The sequence below is a fragment of the Girardinichthys multiradiatus genome, chromosome 6, assembly GCF_021462225.1.
Source record: "Girardinichthys multiradiatus isolate DD_20200921_A chromosome 6, DD_fGirMul_XY1, whole genome shotgun sequence".
Taxonomy (NCBI): Eukaryota; Metazoa; Chordata; class Actinopteri; order Cyprinodontiformes; family Goodeidae; genus Girardinichthys; species Girardinichthys multiradiatus.
The window spans coordinates 30,588,129-30,607,695 of NC_061799.1; the positions used below are offsets into that span (position 1 = coordinate 30,588,129).

The 19,567-nt window shown below is 36.9% G+C and overlaps 1 protein-coding gene across 6 annotated transcripts in view; it reads right to left on the bottom strand.

Annotated features, from left to right (window-relative positions):
- Window positions 1–370: 370 nt before the first annotated feature.
- Window positions 371–19,567, bottom strand: part of pde1cb (phosphodiesterase 1C, calmodulin-dependent b) — a 128,330-nt gene continuing 109,133 nt past the window's right edge. For all 6 annotated transcript variants that reach the window (XM_047368559.1, XM_047368558.1, XM_047368557.1 and 3 more), the window contains 7 exons: window positions 15,035–15,155; window positions 11,732–11,813; window positions 9,524–9,644; window positions 5,199–5,374; window positions 4,173–4,406; window positions 1,633–1,695; window positions 371–1,399 (listed from right to left, as the gene is read on the bottom strand). In XM_047368559.1, the coding sequence (XP_047224515.1) occupies window positions 1,383–1,399; window positions 1,633–1,695; window positions 4,173–4,406; window positions 5,199–5,374; window positions 9,524–9,644; window positions 11,732–11,813; window positions 15,035–15,155 (814 nt within the window). In that variant the 3' untranslated portion in view covers window positions 371–1,382. The remainder of the gene's footprint in view (window positions 1,400–1,632; window positions 1,696–4,172; window positions 4,407–5,198; window positions 5,375–9,523; window positions 9,645–11,731; window positions 11,814–15,034; window positions 15,156–19,567) is intronic.

A 19,567-nucleotide genomic window follows, 5' to 3' on the forward strand; every position in this document is an offset into this window, starting at 1 on the left:
ATATACAAAGTGCGCAATAATTACATATTTTACATACAACAAAGCAAGTCTTAAATTCCTGGCAAAAACAAGCAGATACGCTTTGGATTCGCAGCCTCAGATGCGTCACAGAAGCGTGGAAGTTTTGGTGGGCTAAGTGGCGTACGGGCACACTGTAAACACGCTGATTAAACGTTACACCAGCGACCAAGAATGGGAAGCTGCTGTGACAAAACTGCACTGCTAAATAAAAGCAAAAAATTAACATTGACACATTTAGCAACGATGTTGAGCTCTTGCTACAGCTTCAAAACACATCAGAAGGCATCGAGTAAACACACAATGTGACAATATTAGACACATGTAGTGCATAAATTGTACATGACATTAATGCAAAACAAATATATTTCCAAAAAGATAAACAAAAATAATTGTATTTACAAAAAACTCAAATGCATTTGCGCGTGTGATATGTTGAAATTGCAAAAAGCTGCTTTCTAATTTTTGGACTTTTTTCACTACATTTATCTTACATTATATCTAAAAATAATTCCTTCACTGGACAGCAGATGGACTTACGATTCATATGCAACCAGTAATTAACATTAAATATATGTACAGAGAAAAACAAAAACTATTTGTACCTGGCTGCAAGTAATACAAATGCATTCAGATTGCACAAAGTTTAAGGAAAACAATAAGAAAGCAAACACACGCAAAATAGTCTTCTTGTGGCTTTAGCAAACATAAGGAGCACTCAAAGGAAAATAGTTTTCTAAGTCAGACTAGGATTGTTTAAGGAGTACTTGGTAGTAAAACAGTAGTGGTGAAGACTGAAGCCTTAACCTCAGTTTACTGTACAGACATACAGTATAATGTACATGCAGTATAGGCATTGTTAAAGTCCCTCTAGATATGCATCTGATCTGCATATGTGTTAGAAAGACAGAACAAGTCTCGCAACTCCCATCTCCCAATAATAAATCTAATATAGATGTATGCAGAATGTGGAGGTGGGACTTTTAAAACAGTTACAGGGGTTGAGTTACAAAAAAATAAAATACATGGGAAAATAAAAAATGCTGAACTAACAATAAAATAAACAAGTTTGCCCAAGGTGTTATTCTCACTGGTTTCAGTTTAAGGTAAATAAACTTCTTAAATTTTTATAAAAGTAATCAGGAAAAAAGGAATAATGCACCTAACTGTTTCTAAATGGTGAAAACATGATTAGTGTGATAAAAGCAATTAAAATGGAGGGATGTAATAAACACAAAAGGAAGCAAGGGTGTCAGTTTTTCAGTCGTCTGTAGTGGGCAGCAGAGTCCAGCAGCTGACCATCTGCCACACATTTAAACAGTAGCAGGTCAGAATCAGTGTTGCCATGATGCTCCTCTGCTCTGTTATTCCATCACTGCCTCTGTTTGGGGGCAACATGACACAAAATTTAGGAATTTAAATTTGGATATCAATCACTGCAACATCTCCCTACAATATGTTTAAGTCTAGACATTTATTTGGTTTCTGATTCATACCTACAGGCATATATCAGCACATAAACATCTGTTTTTTTTTTTAATGAATGTTAATGAATCTTTATGACAGTGACTTTGGCTTTCTGTCAATAATTTATAGTTGTAATTTTAAACCCACCACTCATTCCTTTGTTCTTGTTTTCTTCACCATCTGGAGATTCAGCCCCCTCTGACAACTCTCCTAAAAACAAAAATACATGTATATTTCTTAAACTTACAGACAGATTTAAAATGCAGTAAACACAAACACGGAATTAGATACATCAACGTTTAGACCCACAAATTATTTTTGAGATGTCTGATGAAGAAAAAATTATGAATTTAAAGAACAATTGTGTGGAATCCAAGGGTAATTTGCAAGCTACAACTGGTTTTAATTGTTTAACTTTACACTCCAGAAATAATAAATAAATTGTTACACAATATGTATATCATCAGAAAAAATATGAAAATGATAGCATTGGGAAAAAGACTGCTAATAAAATTCACTGTAGCCTTACATTGGTCGGTCTTGTTTTATTTTCTGTAATAAGATTCATTTAGGATTATTTTGTTTGATTTTTAAGCAATCAGAGTTAATTTAGAAAAAATTAAAGCTGTAATAAGTCAGCTTATTGATATTAAAGTTTGTTTGTGTGAAACATAACAAAGTTCAGTTTAGCTGTAATACTCAGATAATAGCACAGAAGTAATGCACCAAACATCAGTTGGTGACCAGGCAATTTTTAGCCCTTATTAGCCCTGAGTGGTAACTGGCCTGTTGGAAACTCAAAAATAAAATTTTTTTTTACTAATCAGTGAATGCACCACAACACATAACTCTTTGGTGTGGAAGTTGTTACAGCTGGAAAATAGAAGCAAAGCTACTTTTAGTATCACTGAGATGCTTAAAAATAAGATGTAAGAGACTTGTTAAAAGGAAACTATTTTCTAAATAGTGTTTATATCAATCAATCAATCAATCAATCAATCAATCAATTAACCGTTTATAGAGCACTTTCCACACCCAAAGTGACCTAAGTTCTATACAGGTCTATAAAAATATAAAAAATGACCAATAAAATATAAACACCTCCAATAAAACAAGTAGAAAGAGAAAAGAACAGCTAAAAACAGTAAAAACTATTATACTCTACAAAAAAGAGGGTTTTATTCTTTGTCCCTAAAAATAATATTAGTTAGTGTTTAAGTTATTAAAAGCCTTACAAATAAATTAAACAAATGGTATTTGTCATCAATTTATTTTATTTACAGTCTTATATTATTATATCTATAAACACAAAAATTATTTTGAACATTTTAAGTGGCTGATTAATGAACAAGAATAAAATTTAAAGAAAACAAAACATTTTAAACAAAATAGTATTATAAGTCATCAGGAATATGTAAATGGGTAAATAAAACCCATGTGGAGTTATTTACTGTGGAGACAGCGGGATTAACCTTCGGGCTTGATTTGTTCAGCTTCACGTCTCCATGCTTTAAGCTGTCACCGTTGCTAGGCAACATAAGTTACACTGAGGTAAGGGCAGGGGAAACGCAGACTGACGTAACACCGGCAACACACTATGCTAATTTGTCGTGTTTATCTAATAGCCACAGGTAGCATAATTATTACAGTTAGACCATCACTTGTTTACACGACGCTTCTTATAGATGGTCGTTTGACTTAGTTGTTGAAATCTGCCATGCTCCAGCTCAAAAGTTTAACCTGAGGTGAAACGTAAACCGGTGAATTTGTGTTTGATTACTCTGTGCCTTTTCTCAAGGACCCCGAAGTGTGACACAAAAAACTTAATTTTGGAATTAAAATGTAATTATAGAATTGAAAGTGGAAGAAGTTAAACTGAATTTTTAATACAATGAAAAAAAGCAAATGAATTCGGTTTTAATTGATGGCACAGGTTTCTGTTTTCTTAGGTCCCATAAGGAGTCCTTAGGAACATCTAAAATCAACAAGAGTTCTGACTTCAAATGTTTTCTGGCAATGTACTTGTGTAAAAGCTCTGTTAGACTAGACTTGTATGCCTGACTGTTAACCTTAAAAATCAAAATTAAAATCTTAAAATAAATCCTAAAACGTACAGGCAACAAGTGCAGGGAGGACAATATGGGGTAATGTGCTCAAGTCAAGTCGCTTGTTAATTGTGAGAAGACTGGCAGCAGTGTTCTGGACCGGCTGCAGGCGATGTAGAAGAGTCTGGAGGTAATAAAAGCCTCTATAGTTTTTATAAAACAATATATAGCCTATCACGCAAAATGTTTAATATAGTAGAAGATGCTTAAGACAGTTTACAATTTCAAATGCAAATGATTGCATCTTTGTTTTACAATTTTAAAACACTGTCTTACAGTGACTGTTCTCTCTTACACATTCAGTGAGATGTTGCCAAAGTTTTTAATATAAATAATTAATGGCCGCCAATGTTAGAAAAGTAAATTTCAAATGCTGTTTATTGCGGTTCTTTAAAAGAAATTGGCAAGTAAAAGCTTAACAAAATCTGTAAATTGGAAAACCACCATAAAATCTGTGATCAGTGCATGTTTATAACACAAGATTAGTTTGTATGTCAAATCACAATTACTGATTGAATGTCCTGCAAATTCAGACGAATAAAGTTTTGTCAGCATTGGGATTAGAAAGTTCAGATGAGGTACCGTTCTGGAGCAGGGGACTCTGGTGTGTGGTGCTCCCAGGGGGCGTTGCCTGCTTTGGTTCCTCTGTGTTTCCATCTGTTGATCTGCTGACCTCTGCTGACTCTGGCACCTTGCTGTCTAATTTGTTCTCCTTCTGTTCAGGGTATCCAGACTCTGTCTGGACCTCCTGGGGTTCCATAGCCTCCACCTGCTGAGCTCGCTCTTCCGCTTCCTTTTTAGCTCTCTCTTCTGCTTCTAGAGTCACATTTAGTCATATTTAGCAAGGTTGTGTCTTTATTTACATCCATCCATTAATAATTAACCTTTTTGGGTAAGTAAAGTTGAAAGAAGTTCAACACTTGGTTTGTTCCAATTAAGACTCCATACAAGGTAAGATCCTTTGAATTCTGCTGAAGCTAACACCAGCTTTTACACTTTTGACCACTTGAGGGCAGCCAAAACTTGTTTTGAAGAAAATGTTACTGTTCAGAACTGGGCCTCTTTTGGACCATGATTACATTTCACCAGCAGAGAAAGCTTTGTGGATGAGAGGTGCAATGTTTTCAACACCCAAGAAGTCCAGTTCCTCCAAATCACACACTTAAGAGTACCATGACCTACATGGCTCAGAACCTATATAATAATTAAATTAGCAAACCTTCCCTTCTCAGCTCGTTTATCAGCTTTAGTGAGACTTCAGAAATCATTTAGATTTCTGTTTTGCTGATTAATTACTTTCAATCATTATTCACAACATTTTTGCTTTGTACTTAGTGCCAATAAACATGTTAAAGGAATATCCATCTGCCAAGAGGTCTATAACAGTCACTTGAACATCTGTCAACTTAGTTTGTTTACACGGGCTGTTGCACAAGAATAACACAAAGAGAGAAACAATGGCCTGAATAAAACTGATATGAAACACCACCTTGACCAAGCTAAAAGATGTTCATCTTTATATTCTAACTTTCACATCATAAATGCTGCAAATCTTTATAGACATACATGTTTTGCTGCATATGGTGATTTTTAAAGGTTTAACTGTACCTTTAGTAGCCTGGGCTTTCCATCTTTCCCTGTTTTGATAAACCTCCTCATTCCACAAGGACTTGAAGTTTTTAATGTCCACTGTCAGAAGAGAGCTTTGGCCAGATGATCCGCTGTCAGAGCCCATGCTCTTCACACTGTGCCTCTTGGTTTCATCTGAGCTAATACTGTTCAGACTGAAAAAGAAATCAATATATAAAAGAAGCACATTATAACTTCAAGAAGACAAAAAGTCTACAGCCATAGTATTTCTGTGGAGAGGCCTTTTTGACATGGCAGTGATCTGGACTGTATACTAACATCATCATGCTCCTAGTTCATTATCTTTTGATATTTCCTATTTTCTCTTCGTATTAGTACACATTACAAAATTAAACACATGTTGATGTTGTTATTGTTAGTTTTACAAATATTGTGCAGCCACTATATGAAAGAAAATAAATGAAAAAAAAATAAAGCGCATAGGAGTGGTAAAAGGTTTATGAGCCACTTGTTTTTTTTTTTTATGTGTCCTGTTTGAGGCATACCATAAAGAAGCCAATGTCCTAATGTGCCACAGCAGTTTTGCTCTACAAAAATGATCTCAAGACAGAATTGTAATTGCTTAATTGACTGCATTAAATCAAAACTGCATCCAGCATCAAAAGTAGGCAGGCCACATTGCTGTAATAACAACCTGTGTTTCTGTGACATTTAACCATTTGTAATATTTGTGTGATGGTGCATGTGTGTGTGTGCGTGGGTGGGTGGGTGTATGTGAACGAGTTCATCACCTGGAGGTGCACAGTTGTTGGAGTGGCAAGAATGGTAGAAAACCTGCAACACCCAGGACTCAAGAGCATCAAAGGACAGATAGACTTGGCTCTGGAAGGCCGCAGCAGCACCAGGGAGACAGAAACAAGGCATTCCCTTAGGGTAGCCGTTCGCCCCACACAGAGGTAGGTTTTCAGAGAAGCACAGCAGCAGCAGCCCCCTGGCCAAAGACGCACAGAGTGAGACGTGGGGCAGAAAGCCCCCCGACCCAGCTGCACCGCCATCTCCGGCCGCACAGGCTAAGCCCAGGATCCAGACTCCCTGATAGCCCAGGGTCCCTGGCAGCAAGACCACTCACCACCAACCAGGAGAGACCCCACCAGAGCCACCAACCTGCCGGGCAGGCAATAGCCTGCTGCATCAGCCCTCCCTTTAGCATAGGGAGGGCACATTACCATCCCACCTGTTGAGATGGGAGGTTAAGAGGGAGGGATGCCAACTAAAGCACAGCGTAGTCCCAGAGGCCCACAGCTGACCTAACACATTCAAGAGCAAGAGGCCACGCAATATGAGCTCACCACTCCAGGACATGGCCATAACACCCGTACAAACAACACCACTCCAAGGATTGGAGACCCCTCCCATGACGCTGCCAGAGACCCCCAGGCCACCCCCACATTTACAATCTGCCGCCGAACCAGCACAGATGCAGGGGCAGTAACAAAACAAGACCACGCTGTGCCCCTCAACATCCAGCCTGTCACCACCACAGTGTTTGCATGTGTGTCTGTGGTCATTTTAAATGTTGCTATAAATGCAGATTTGTATGTCTAAAGTGCATTTAAATTGGGGTTGTGACTGCAGTGTGCGAGGCCCCACTGCTTGCTGACAGAAGAGTCCCCCCCAACCCAACCCCTAAGGCCCTAAGAGATGTTTATGAGCAACTGTACTGATGCATTGTTAGTTTGACTCGCATGTTGCACTACTCAAAATAGAAAACCATTCTCAGTTTAAGTCTCTAGTAGGCGATGAGGTAAACTCAAAATACCATTTGCTATTTTTTTGTTATAACTCAGATGGAAAATATAATACATAAAAAGTAAAGTAAAGACATTTCTATATTTACAACATCCTACACCACATCTCCTCATACTGAAAAGTTTTATATTCATATATGTAAAATTGCCATATGCTAAACATGTATGTGGTTTTAAAAGGATGATACCATATGGACAGTAAATTGTAGGAAGGTATATGTTTAATACTTACATTAATTATTAGTGGTGAGGATTTTATATGTGCATATATGATAAATCTGTATATCTACATCTATCTAAAGCTGTATAAATTAACTTTATATATTGTTGCCATATATTAATTATATAGTGATGTGAAATAGTATTTGCCCTTTTATAGATTTCTTCTGTTTCTGGCCTTTTTCTTTCACCTTGTCTTTCAGATCAGAAATTTATGTCAGACAAAGATAGCCTTAGTAAATACTAAAAGAAGTTTTCAATTAATATTTAAATAAAGTTGAAATTGCTACCCAAACATACCTGGCCCAACATGAAAATATAATTGCCCTTATTGATAACCCATAAATTAATGATGATTCGAAGTTTTTTGAAAGATTAATTCACTCAGGCCTGACTACTGGCAGAGCTGTAGAATAATGAAGCCACTTAAATAGAACCTGTCTGACAATATGAAATGGGCAAAAGATCTCAAAGGGGAATGCATCATGCTCTGATCTAAAAAAGCTCAAGAACAGATGAGGAACAAGTCACTGACCCTTTATCAGTCTAGAAAAAGTTTTAAAGTATTTTTTAAGGCTTTTGGGCTCAAGCAAACCATTGTGAAAGGCAAAAGTGGTGGACCTTACCTTAGCTGGCCTACCAAAATTAGTCCAAAATTGCAACAATGGCCTATCCAAGAGGTCATAAAATAACCTTGAACAACATGTAATGCACTCCAGGCCTCACCTGCCTCAGTTGAAGTCAGTGTTCATGATGCAACAAGGTTCAGGGGATAATTACTTTCCCACATAAGGCCAGATTATTTTGGAAAACTTTTTCCTTTTTTATTTCCACTTTTTTATTTCTGCTGCTGATCTGGTATTAAAATGTGTTTGATAATCTGAAACATTGAGGGTGTGATAAATAGCAAAACAGAAGAAATCTTAAGGGGCAATTACAGTTTCATATATATTTTCATGTATCTATTTTCAATGTGTAAACTTTTCAAAATTGTTAGTTTTTTTGATAAGGCTGCATGGTGGAGCAGTTGGTAGCACTACTGTCTTGCAGCTAGAATGCCCTGGGTGTGAATCTTGGCCTGGGGTCTTTTCTGCATGGAGTTTGCATGTTCTCCCTGTGCATGTGTAGGTTCTCTCCAGGTACTCTGGCATCCTCCGATAGTCCAAAAATATGACTTTGGGTTAGTTGGTTATTGTGAATTCAATGATCCTCACCGAGATTTATCAGAATTGAATAAATAATCATCATCTTGCAACAAGAAAATGTGTCTGAGTTTTCAAATCTGTAAGTGACAACCTCTGGTCACTGAATGCTGAAGAAAGCAGTATTGCTGTCCAAGATGTGTATACCCCAGGGCTTTACCCCTGGAATCTTTATAGGAAAGCTAATGTTATTTGCGCTTTATAAAAAAAAAAAGAAATGATAAACAAAGGAACACTGATAGAGCAGATATAGCTTAGAACTACTGAGGCAGAAGTAAATGCTGTCAATAAACTGTATAAGGAAGGCTATAAGCACCCAGGTGTCTACGAGTATAGCTATACTATCTGTGTTTTACACTCAGTTTCAATTGGAGCATCACTAAGTAATGGTAATGATTGTTGTGGAAGAGAAGGGCAAAGCTGATATTGATGTCCTGTTACAGACATGGTTGCAGAGCTACACAGTTAAAGAACTGGTTTATTAGCCAGTAAAAGTGCTTTCCAAGATGGAAAGTTCTTTTAGACAATCCTTTTCAGAGCAGCTTACTTGTTAAAAACACAATAGTAGAAGAACAATGCCTAACTTATGTGTCCCCTTTACATGTAACTGATGTATGATGAGGATGGACAAAAAGTACTCAGCCAACAAATTAAACCAGTGAAGAGAAAATCACTTCATTTCCTATCTCCACGGGCAAATGTGTAAGCCAGTCCAGCTTGAAGGCTCATGATCATGGATGATGAGCATAGCTTGACTAGCGTCTCTAAAATGCCAATTTCAAGGTGTGTGGCTCCACAAGATGAAAGGTGGAGATATTTCCATGCAAAGAAATGGATTACTCATGGGAGACTCATCTGCTGTTTTCAATACTTCCATTAGACATGCTGTTGTTGCCGAGGAGTTGTAGTGATTCAGTCATGCAATTTAGCGAGCAGTTGCTCAGAAAGGTTTGAGAGGTGAAGGCTCGAAAAGAAGAAAATTTTTTATCCTTGACTAAATAGCCTGGTAGATTAAAATCTATTCACATTTATACCCAACTCCTTGCATTGATGTGCTACCAAAAAGCATTTAAATAACATTTCTTCCCCCAAAAGCCTCCGTTTGTTCGCTTACCTTGAACGTCTAAAGCTGGAAAGACCAGAGTGGGAAGCTTCGTCAATGAGCGGAGTGACTATACGCTCCATCATGTCAGTCAGCACAGTAAAGGTGGGCACCACGATGAAGTCTATGAACCCTGGTGACAAACATATCAGCAATAGATATCATCAGCATGCCTTGGTTAGCATTCAAAGGGGCTCGGAAAGAAAACAAGTACAAAACAATTATTGAGAAGTGTTAAAACTATAATAACTTCTTCAGAGCTAGTCATTACAACTTGTACACAGACTTGGCAGAGTTTTTAAGCTGGTTGCCCCTCTTGATGCATCTAGGATTAGAACCCAGGTTCCTTGTATCAAAGACACAGACTTAGCCCACTACACCACCATTGGCCTTTATTTAAATATTGTATCTCAATTTAACCAAATTCAATAAATGTACTGTCATGCATTGCTTTGTGAGTATGTATGTTCTCTTGTTGTTGTAGTTTTTTATTATTATTGCATAAGTTGCTCTTACAGTTGGTGGCAGTTGTTAAACTGTATAGTTGGAGATTATGTTGGATCCCAGGCGAAGTACACAGCTGTCAATGACCGTCTTCTGGTGCCGTCATTGTTAGGAAGAACTCTGGATCGGTTACAAAATATTTATTATAAAATGCCAGGCATGGAGTTGTTACTGGTACAATGTGCCAGGGCTTTTACCTTATTTGTTTTGTTATTAACAGAAGCTCTGTTTTTGAAGTAACATGTTAAACAAGTTTAGCTTTGATATTTTGGTTACGATAATGACCCAGCTATGGACATTTCACTGCAAAGTTCGGACATACCCAGATTGGCCTGCTTATTGCATACCTTAGAAAAAGCTATGTGTACTCCAACAAACAAGGGAACAACAAGAATATTGTTGATGAACATTTTAAGTGACCACCAAAAGCCCCACAGGCTTGCTCTTTTCAAACTAAAACCCAAAGAGGTGGAAAATCCTTGTCCCACTTGTGCTTGACCCAGAGAACAACTGCTGGCTCTAAAAAGGATCAACAGGGCTGCTGTGAGCAGATCAAGTACGATTTTAGGATTCAAAAATAACAAGTAATGTAATTATGTCCTTTAGTGATCGCAATAATTCATTATTGCATGAGATTGCTGTCTTTCTCTCCCTAACCACATTCTTAACCTGCAACAGAAAATTATCATTAAAAATAACACAAATGCTTTGTGACTTAAAAGCATAGAAACTGCTAGATCAATCCACAATTTGATTCTATTTTTACCTCAGTCCTTCATTTGTCGCAGTGAAGCTGGCAAAGCAGATAAACATGCTGGTAAATGTGACCAGAGTCCATTTTTTCAAGTCTTTCCCCAAGATTAAGGTACTTGTGATATTAAATCTTTCAAGGTGTAAAAGTTGATGTTCCCACTAGTTTGTTTTTGTTCATATTTACTCAGTAAGAGTGTGTGTGTTTACATTTAAACATGCCTGTTACATCCTGTTGCTAGCAGGATTCAAGCAGTGCATCATGGGATTAAGGAAACGGTGTATAAAAATGTATGATTGTACAACCACTGAAATCTAATGTCATATTAAATATTTCTTTACATTTGAAGCTAGCACTGCAGGTTGGCTCCCCAAACAGATAGCCCAACTAATTAACTTGCTAATATCAACTTGTTATACTCACATCACTGTATTAAGAGCAGAATTGCAAAAATGTCAACTATTCAGTGGATTAGACACTTGAGAACTGGATGGTGTTTATTTTAGAATTTTGTTGAAGCCTACTGAAAATCAATATAACAAAAAAATATCTTGAATATAACTAGCTGTGACTTTTATTATGTTTAAAATATGCAATTGTGATAAAAATCATTGATCTTTGTTGTCATAACTGAAAAATGTTTAAACACTTTTAAAAGTGAGTTAAGACAGAGGCCACCAATACACTGAAAAACTACTTTTTCAATCAAACGTACAGCAATAATATCAACACATTTACAGGTACATCTGAATTACAGTATTTTCTTTAGAATCATTTGCATTCCCTTTGTAAAAATACAATTGTGTGGGTGTTTTTAGCACGATTGCCCACCAGACTAAAGTTTTCTTGTACATTTCCTTTACTCGCTTTAGGCTTTATTTCAAAAGAGCCTCCTTTGAGAAAAAAAAACTTTGAAAAGTGTGGGAGGTGTAACAAAAGAAAGAGTAGTGAAAAAAGCTACTCACCAATCTGAGACTGTGCAACCAATGTGGACTTTCTGTCGCACAGTGGAGAGAACGGCAGCCCTAGTTCGGCTTCTTTGTCCCCCTGGAAACACATTTATTTCAACAGTGAATGGACTTTAGATTAGATCCTACTAAAATACACTACAGCCTTTAGGCATACACGCAAGTCATCAGACTTCTGATTTGTCTGAGTCCCTCCCAAAGTCATTTCAGGCCACAAATTTGTTTCATTTTCTCCTCCAGTTTGTCACAAACTGATGAGATGGGCAGTCGAGAGGCAATATTCTTTGGGCGAGCTATTTGTTGTCAATTCGCATCCCAAGAGACAAAGGCCTTGTAGAAGCAGGCACAATGACAATGGCAATAAGTATTAATAATGAACCAGATGAAAGGAATGTGGCACAATTTACACCTATGTCTCTTCTAATAACATTTACAAATACATAATGTATCAGTTATAGCCCAATGTTTTATTCAAGAAGAAATATTATACATTTTAATCTTCCATGGTGCCTGTCTATTTTTAGAATTAAAGCTTATAAATACATAACCCACATATAAAGATCTAAGGTAATTTCTTGCTGAAAATCTTTATTAAAACTGTTAATCACTAACGATATAATTTTCTTCCTGATATTTCTTCCCAGCTCTATTAAACAAGGAACAGAGAAGATAAGATAAATCAACTGTATTGCACTGATATTATGAGAATGCTTTGCTTCATCTGTCATCAAAAGACATTTAGATTTACTCAAATAGCCTGTCTGTGTTGGCCATGTTTCAAAAGGTTCTCCACTTCCCTTAAGTGATGCTGATTAAAGAATTGGAGCTTTTCCAAGTATACCTAATAGCATCTCAAATGGTCAGCAACCCCTGTTCCATCTTTGAGGATAAGGCTCTAGATCCTCTATTATTTCATGAATAAAACTGTGGTATTTAACACTCAATTGCCAAACTCTGAATTATACATAACAATCTTCCAGTGCTGTACTGTAATTCCATTTGACTTACTTATACAGTGGAACTCCAGAGTATATACCCCCCTGTTAAATTGTCAAATTTGTTTGGTCATGTTAAGTAACTGCAAAGCATTTTGGACTTTTATTGTGACATATCTGCTACTGTTCAATTAAAAAACAAATCTGCTGCAAAAAGTTTCAATAACCTGGTTTAAATCTGCATACCATTAAAATAATTAATTGATAAAATATCCAAATGAAAATATCTTTTCATTTAGCTTTAGTTTTCCTGTCTTCCTAATTACAAACCTGCTATCCTCTAGAATGAATTTGATTAACCAGAAATCAAATTGTACTGTCCCAGTTGGATTTGGTTGTTTAAATTTAAAGCCACAGTTTGGAAAAAGGTTAGAAAAGATCATAGCCATCTTCTGTTCTTCCTTTATCTGCTTCCTCTGTGGTCCATTTTTAGAAAGTACAATTTGTCTTTTTGTGGCTTTGTGGATGATTTACAAATCTATCTCCCGCTAGAAGCAAGTGGATGCCAGTCAGTAGGAAACCTGTTAAACTGTTTAAAGGACATTAAAACTTGGATGGAGCTTAACCTCCTGTATTTAAATGGAAATAAAAGTGAGATGATCATTCTTGGGACAACTGACTTGCAATTGGGCCTTTAAATTTGTTTAGTTGTACTGCTGTCAGGAACTTTGGGGTATTTATTTGATAACGGTTTTAAATTCAACAAACAGGTCAGTGCAGTATTCCAGTCTAGCTTCTGTCATCTGAGGTTGATCTCTAAAATCAAACCATATCTACCTCATAGTGCCCTTGAAAGGGGGGATTCACTCTTTTGTTACTTCTAAACTGGACTACTGCAACACTCTTAATACTGGGAAGGACAACTCTCTTCTTTGTCGTCTACAGCTGGTCTAAAACATTGCTGCTAGTCTGCTGACTGGTAAACGGCAACGTGAGCACATTACTCCTATATTGTCCTCCCCGCACTATCTGCCTTTGCATTTTAGAATTGTTTTTAAGATTTTACTTTTGGTTTTTAAATGTTTAAACAGTTGGGCTTCTTCTTGCTTATTGAAGCTCAATCATTCAGGTGTTGGATGGCCAACACCTGAATGATTTTAAATCAAGTTTAAAAGACTCATCTTTTTAACCTGGCTTTTAATTCCAGTCGAGCAGAAGTATACATCAGGCTAGTTTTATTAACAGTTCTTATTTTCTTACCTTTTATTCTTTTTAACTGCTCTTACTGTACATGTTGGATTTTATTGCTAATTTCATGCTTTTATTTCTTCAATCTTATGGACCTGTACAGCACTTTGGTCATTTTGGGTGTGTAAAGTCCTCCACAAATTAAGTTTGATTGATTATTGTGCAAAGGTATCAATCAGGAGAAGACCACTAAATTCTATGGCATTACATATACCCTATGGCACAGTAAAGGCAGTCATCACTAACTCGAAGAAATATAAGACAATGACATTAGTAAAACCGGACATTTATACAATGAAATGACAAAATGCAAATGGCAAGGAGGCTGGCAAGAATTTAACAGCAGTGCTGAGGGACCTGAAGGAACTTTCAGCAAGTACTAGTTGGGTTCTAGATATCACAGCAATCTCATATATTCTATTCATGCCTACACTACGGAGTAGGATTGTAAGACAAACACCTATTCTCCCAACAAAAGCGATCAGGACTGGTTAAAATCTTCCAGAATCTTCTAGTACAATTTCATATGGTCAAACTTTTGGGCCGTAGTTTCAAAGGTTATTAAAGACACATAATCAACACTGGGCATCCCAAAAAGTAAGACAAAAATACTGTGAAACACAGTGAAACATAGTAGTAGTTACATATTATTACCACATCAAGATATGAGATGTTGACAGACTTTTGCCAAAGAAGATTGAACTTGTAGGGGAATCTTTTTTAAATCCTGGCATTTAACAGGGACTTAAGCACGTTTGAGCATCATTGTAAATGTAAACACTGAAAACAGAAAAATGTATCTGAATGCCTAAGTATGATTGTATCTCTAACAGCAGTGTGCTCATGTATCCCCACATTAGAGCCAACATAGGTCTCATTATTGTACTTTCTCTGATAATGAAACCATCTGGGTAATACATAAAGCCATTTTTAACATTTAGTCAGCAAATGCTGTTACATTAAAGACCACCACAGAAAGCTTTATAACCACAGCAATTTCCCTGCATTAGTTTTATTTATAAATAACTTTCTTCATAGTGAGATCAACACATTTTTCTTTCCAAAAGCTTACAAAGCTTTGTAAATGAAAGTGAAAATTTCAGGAGAACCCAATCACCTGTCTAAAGAACTCCTCCAGCAAGGAGGTGGTCCATCGATGGTGGACGTCCCAACGTTTGGCTGGATGGCTGATGTCAGCTGTATGGAGAAGTAGAGAGAGGGCTTTGGGCTTGTCAATGCTGAAAAAGAGGGAAAAAAGATAGAGAGACACAAAATTTACAAAAATGGAAGGCTAAACTATATTAAACATTTCTTGTTTTTCCATGAACCTCAATTTTAAACCGTTAAATGCTGTTTTTGTAGGTTAGAACAAATGGACAAAAGAAGCCCTTCTACTTACCAGTATATGGTTAACAAAAAGGATGGAAACAAGGTATAGCGCAGCTGCTTAAGCAAATGGTCTACAACTGACAGCCTATATAAGAGAAGCAAAGCATAATACAAAATAGCTCAATCAGTGCAATACAAATTAAATTGGCACTATAATTTATGTTGCTAAGCTCAGAGGTTTGTATATAATATGTGGTAGCAAAACTGGCAAACAAAAAAAGTTGATTACATACATTGAGAATGCTTTCACAGCAAGTTTGCCCAACTGGAAGAATCACATTTTATGTAAAGATAAAAAAATAGGCAGCGTTACATATTCTCAAGAAATGGTCATTTAAATTGGACAAAATCACTGTGATAAAAGAGCATATCGACCTGTTGGTCAAAATCCTGCCGCATTTCTCATTTTATGCAACAAGATGTACAGCCACAGCCATAATCATCTCCTTTTCACCTCCACATACACACCTATTGTTCAGTACACATATGGTGATCAAAAGAATTGTAAGGAGGTGGTCATGGAGCATGAAGAAACTCCAAAAAGCTATGATGAGGCCCCTAACTGGGATGCTATCAGTGAGTGACACTGTGGTACCATCAATGCCATGACTATGTGGCAAACTGCATTAACTGTGGAGATCACAATCCCCACCAGTACAATGAGGTGCTTCCACAATAACAAGCCCAGCATTGTCATTTTCTGAAAAAGCTGCTGAACATAAGGAGAAGAGCCATCTGGGGGTGAGATACAGAGATTTACTGAAGAGTGTCCTCGTAAAGCTTAAAGATAGTGCAGTGTTGTTGATAATAAAAAGCTACAGAGCAATCTTTGGCAGAACAGTGAGTGGGATGTCTGGTCAGAGATGAAAAAGTTCAGTGGCTTCAAGGTAAAGGGTGCTCAGATTGATGCAACCCTGGACATAGCCAATTATTTTGAACCACTTTCTTGAAGGAAGGTAAGCTCATAAGGATGTGCAGCATTACTCTCTCCTGCCTTCAGACATAAATCTCACAACCTCCTTGAAACCAAAAGCTTCCCTATCATCCCCTTGGTGTCACCTTAGACCCCAATCATGGCCCCTAACACATCCATAATAACATCTACACTCATACAAACCACCATTTACTCTTGATTTTACCTTTCTCTCCCTCACAGAAAGGTGAAGAGACATCTGGACAGACTGGGCACAAGAAATGTTGTTAATTAAGATAGTGTTAACTCCAGGATTCTTAAAGGCCCAGCTATGTGGGACTTCACAGTACCCCTCCCAACTTAGTCTGGTGCCAGACATCCTGTCTCCTAACAGTGCCTGAAAAAACCTCATTCATTTGCCCTCAACCACTAAAGACCAGCTACTCTAATATCCCACATCATAAAAGGTAGAGACAGTTATTTTTCTTCTGTAAATAAACAGACCTGCTATAGTTTGCAGGAAGATGATGTATAGTTGCTTTAATTAAAATGGAATTTTCTTGGGAAGTGGCATCAGAGTCAGCTGCTAAAAGCCACAAGAGTGACACAAATATTGGAGTTTATGGCCTTATCATTTATAATTTGTTATTTTAGTTTCCTGCATCTGTACTGAATAGCAGTTACATATTACATACATTGTAAGGAGTTCACTAGCAAATACAACAAATGTATGTCAAGAGTGAATATTTCAAGTATCGACACTTCTTCATATTTCGTTCTTCCGAAAATGTTCTTTGAGCCAAATCCTGACTTTGAATGAGCCTTCTTATATTGCTTGAAGTTGCTCACATCCTGCTGGCTTCTGTTTATTCACCTATTTCTGAGAGTTAGCCATGGGCTCTGAGACAACTTTGTGTATGGCTTGTTGGAATAAGTTCAGGACGTTTTTATATAGTTTTTCATTAATGGCAAAGATCAGAATTGTGCCTTAGCCCCCCCCCCCCAGCAGTACCAGATATAGAATAAAAATGATTTTAAAGACGTCCCTAATCATCCGAAAGATGACTTGTGAGAAGAGGTAACCTTGCCCCAGTCTTCTGTTGTCCATCTGTCTGTGTTCTGCATGATTTAAGTCTGCACTTTTTCTTGAACAAAAGTGGCTCCTTCGCTGCCCTAGTTGTAACAAGATTGCTGTCCAAAAGTCTTTCCATCACTGTGCTTCCGAATGCTCTCACACACAAGCGATATTGATGTTCAGCAAGCTCTAAGCTAGGGGCAACACAATTTCATTCTCAGAAGTAAATGTCCTAGCCATGGTCATTGTTGCACATCCTGAAGCCTTCATCATGACAATAGAATCTTTCACCTTGAAGTTCTAAATGATCTGAAAAAAGCGTTCCTTCATTGTCAATATTGTTTGCAGCTATTTCCTTGCATGCAAGGCCAGTTAAATGCAAAGGAATAATGGCTTTATGCTGTTCTTTGGAGACAGCTATTGCAAACAAAAGACGACCATTATTTCAAGAACATGTTCTTGTTTATTGGAGTAGATTTAGCTGCACTCATTTAAAGCTTCCATATTGCTTAGCATGATTGTACTGAAATGAGGTTCATAAAACATTTTGTTAAAAGGCAAACATTTATTTTTTACATTTTGTTTTCATAGAAACATTTTTTTTTAAATAATGAAGGTCGTTTCTATGATTTGATATGAATCTGATCACTCAATAATCATCAAACTATATGAGCTGTCAGCACCAAAACCAAGCCACAACGCTCGCAACACATCATTTGTTTCACTGTAAAGCTTTTAAAAATCACTGCATGCTGGCAACTCCTCTGGAGCACGTAGAGATGACATGGTTAGAACAATGACCATTACTGAACACACTTTGCCTACTATCCTGATGAAACAAGCGAGTATCTTAGGTCAGAGACAGTTTTCAGTCTGCTGCAACAGAGACTAATACGGAAGGTTATTACTAGTCACAGTAGCAACCAATACCAATAACACAGAGAGAATGCCTTCAGGACTAAATACATAATATGGCTGTTTTTTATTTCTTCTGGACCTTTTGTTTACTCTGATAAATTATTGGTTTTCAGTTTAAATTGATTTAAACACAAGCAGAGATCAGGGATAATTAAACCATTGCTGCAGAACATTTACTTGCAAATAAGCCATAAAGTATAGTCTGATTTTAAACACAAGTCATTAGAGACTGTATGTAGTTGTATGAAGACCTCAAAATAAACTGTGAATTAATGATTAGTTTGACAATAACAATATGTCAGTTACTTGAACGCTGTCACTTGTGAGGAAGACATGAAACATCCATAATAAAGCAGAAAGTTTTTTTTGTCTATAAGCGCTTAGGATTAACATGATCTGAATGTCATATTTTTTTCATTACCTGAATGGCTGTCTATTAAGACGAGCTTTATGCTGCCAGTCAGGAAAATGAGAAGCTACTGTTTAACTGTTTATTTACTCGCTGAATGAAACTAAACGTTTCCTGTTTTAGGTCAGTGGGGATGCCTAAAACTCTTACAATTTTCTAAATGGCAAAATAATTCAATTTTTTTTTTTCTCGAGATTTTTGTTTTGTTTCATTTTTCTGATTCTGGTCAATACATAATTTATGAGTTAAATGAAGGCCTGTCAATGGATGGATATTAGGGCAACACCTAAAACACACTGCTTTATTGCTTGACGTCATGGAAAAATAAAGAAATCTGGAAATGAATTGTGGTCTGAAACATCCTTGGGTACAATTTTTGATACCTGAAGATGTAATGTTAATGTAGTCAAACCATTATATGCAAGTATAAACAGCATTAGAATGTCTAGCCATCATACTGTTCAGGAACTGTGTCCTAGAAATAAAAGTGTTTTGGTATGATAAGTGTGAGTCAACTGCAGAACCAAAGCAACCTAGTGAGAATACTGGTTGAAGCTAGTAAGAGTGTCACTATTCACAGTGAAACAAATCCTGGATGTACATGGGCCAAAAAGCTACTCATACAGGAAGCAGCGATTAACATAATAAATCAGATTACAGTTTGAAAATACAGTTTGAAAATAAACAGAGACAAAGACCTCAATTTTTGGAGATATGTCCTATGGTCTGATGAAACTAAGAATTAAATGTTTGGCAATAATGAACATCGTTACATCTGAAGGAAAGAGGAAGGTGCTAAGCGGGTGGGAGGATCATCATGTTGTGGGGATGTTTTGAAGCAGGAAGGCTTGGTGCACAGCTGCAAAAAAGAAGAGATTGGTGCATTTCAAAAAATAGATGGCATCATGAGGAAAATATTGGGAAATATTGACGCAATCTCTCAAGA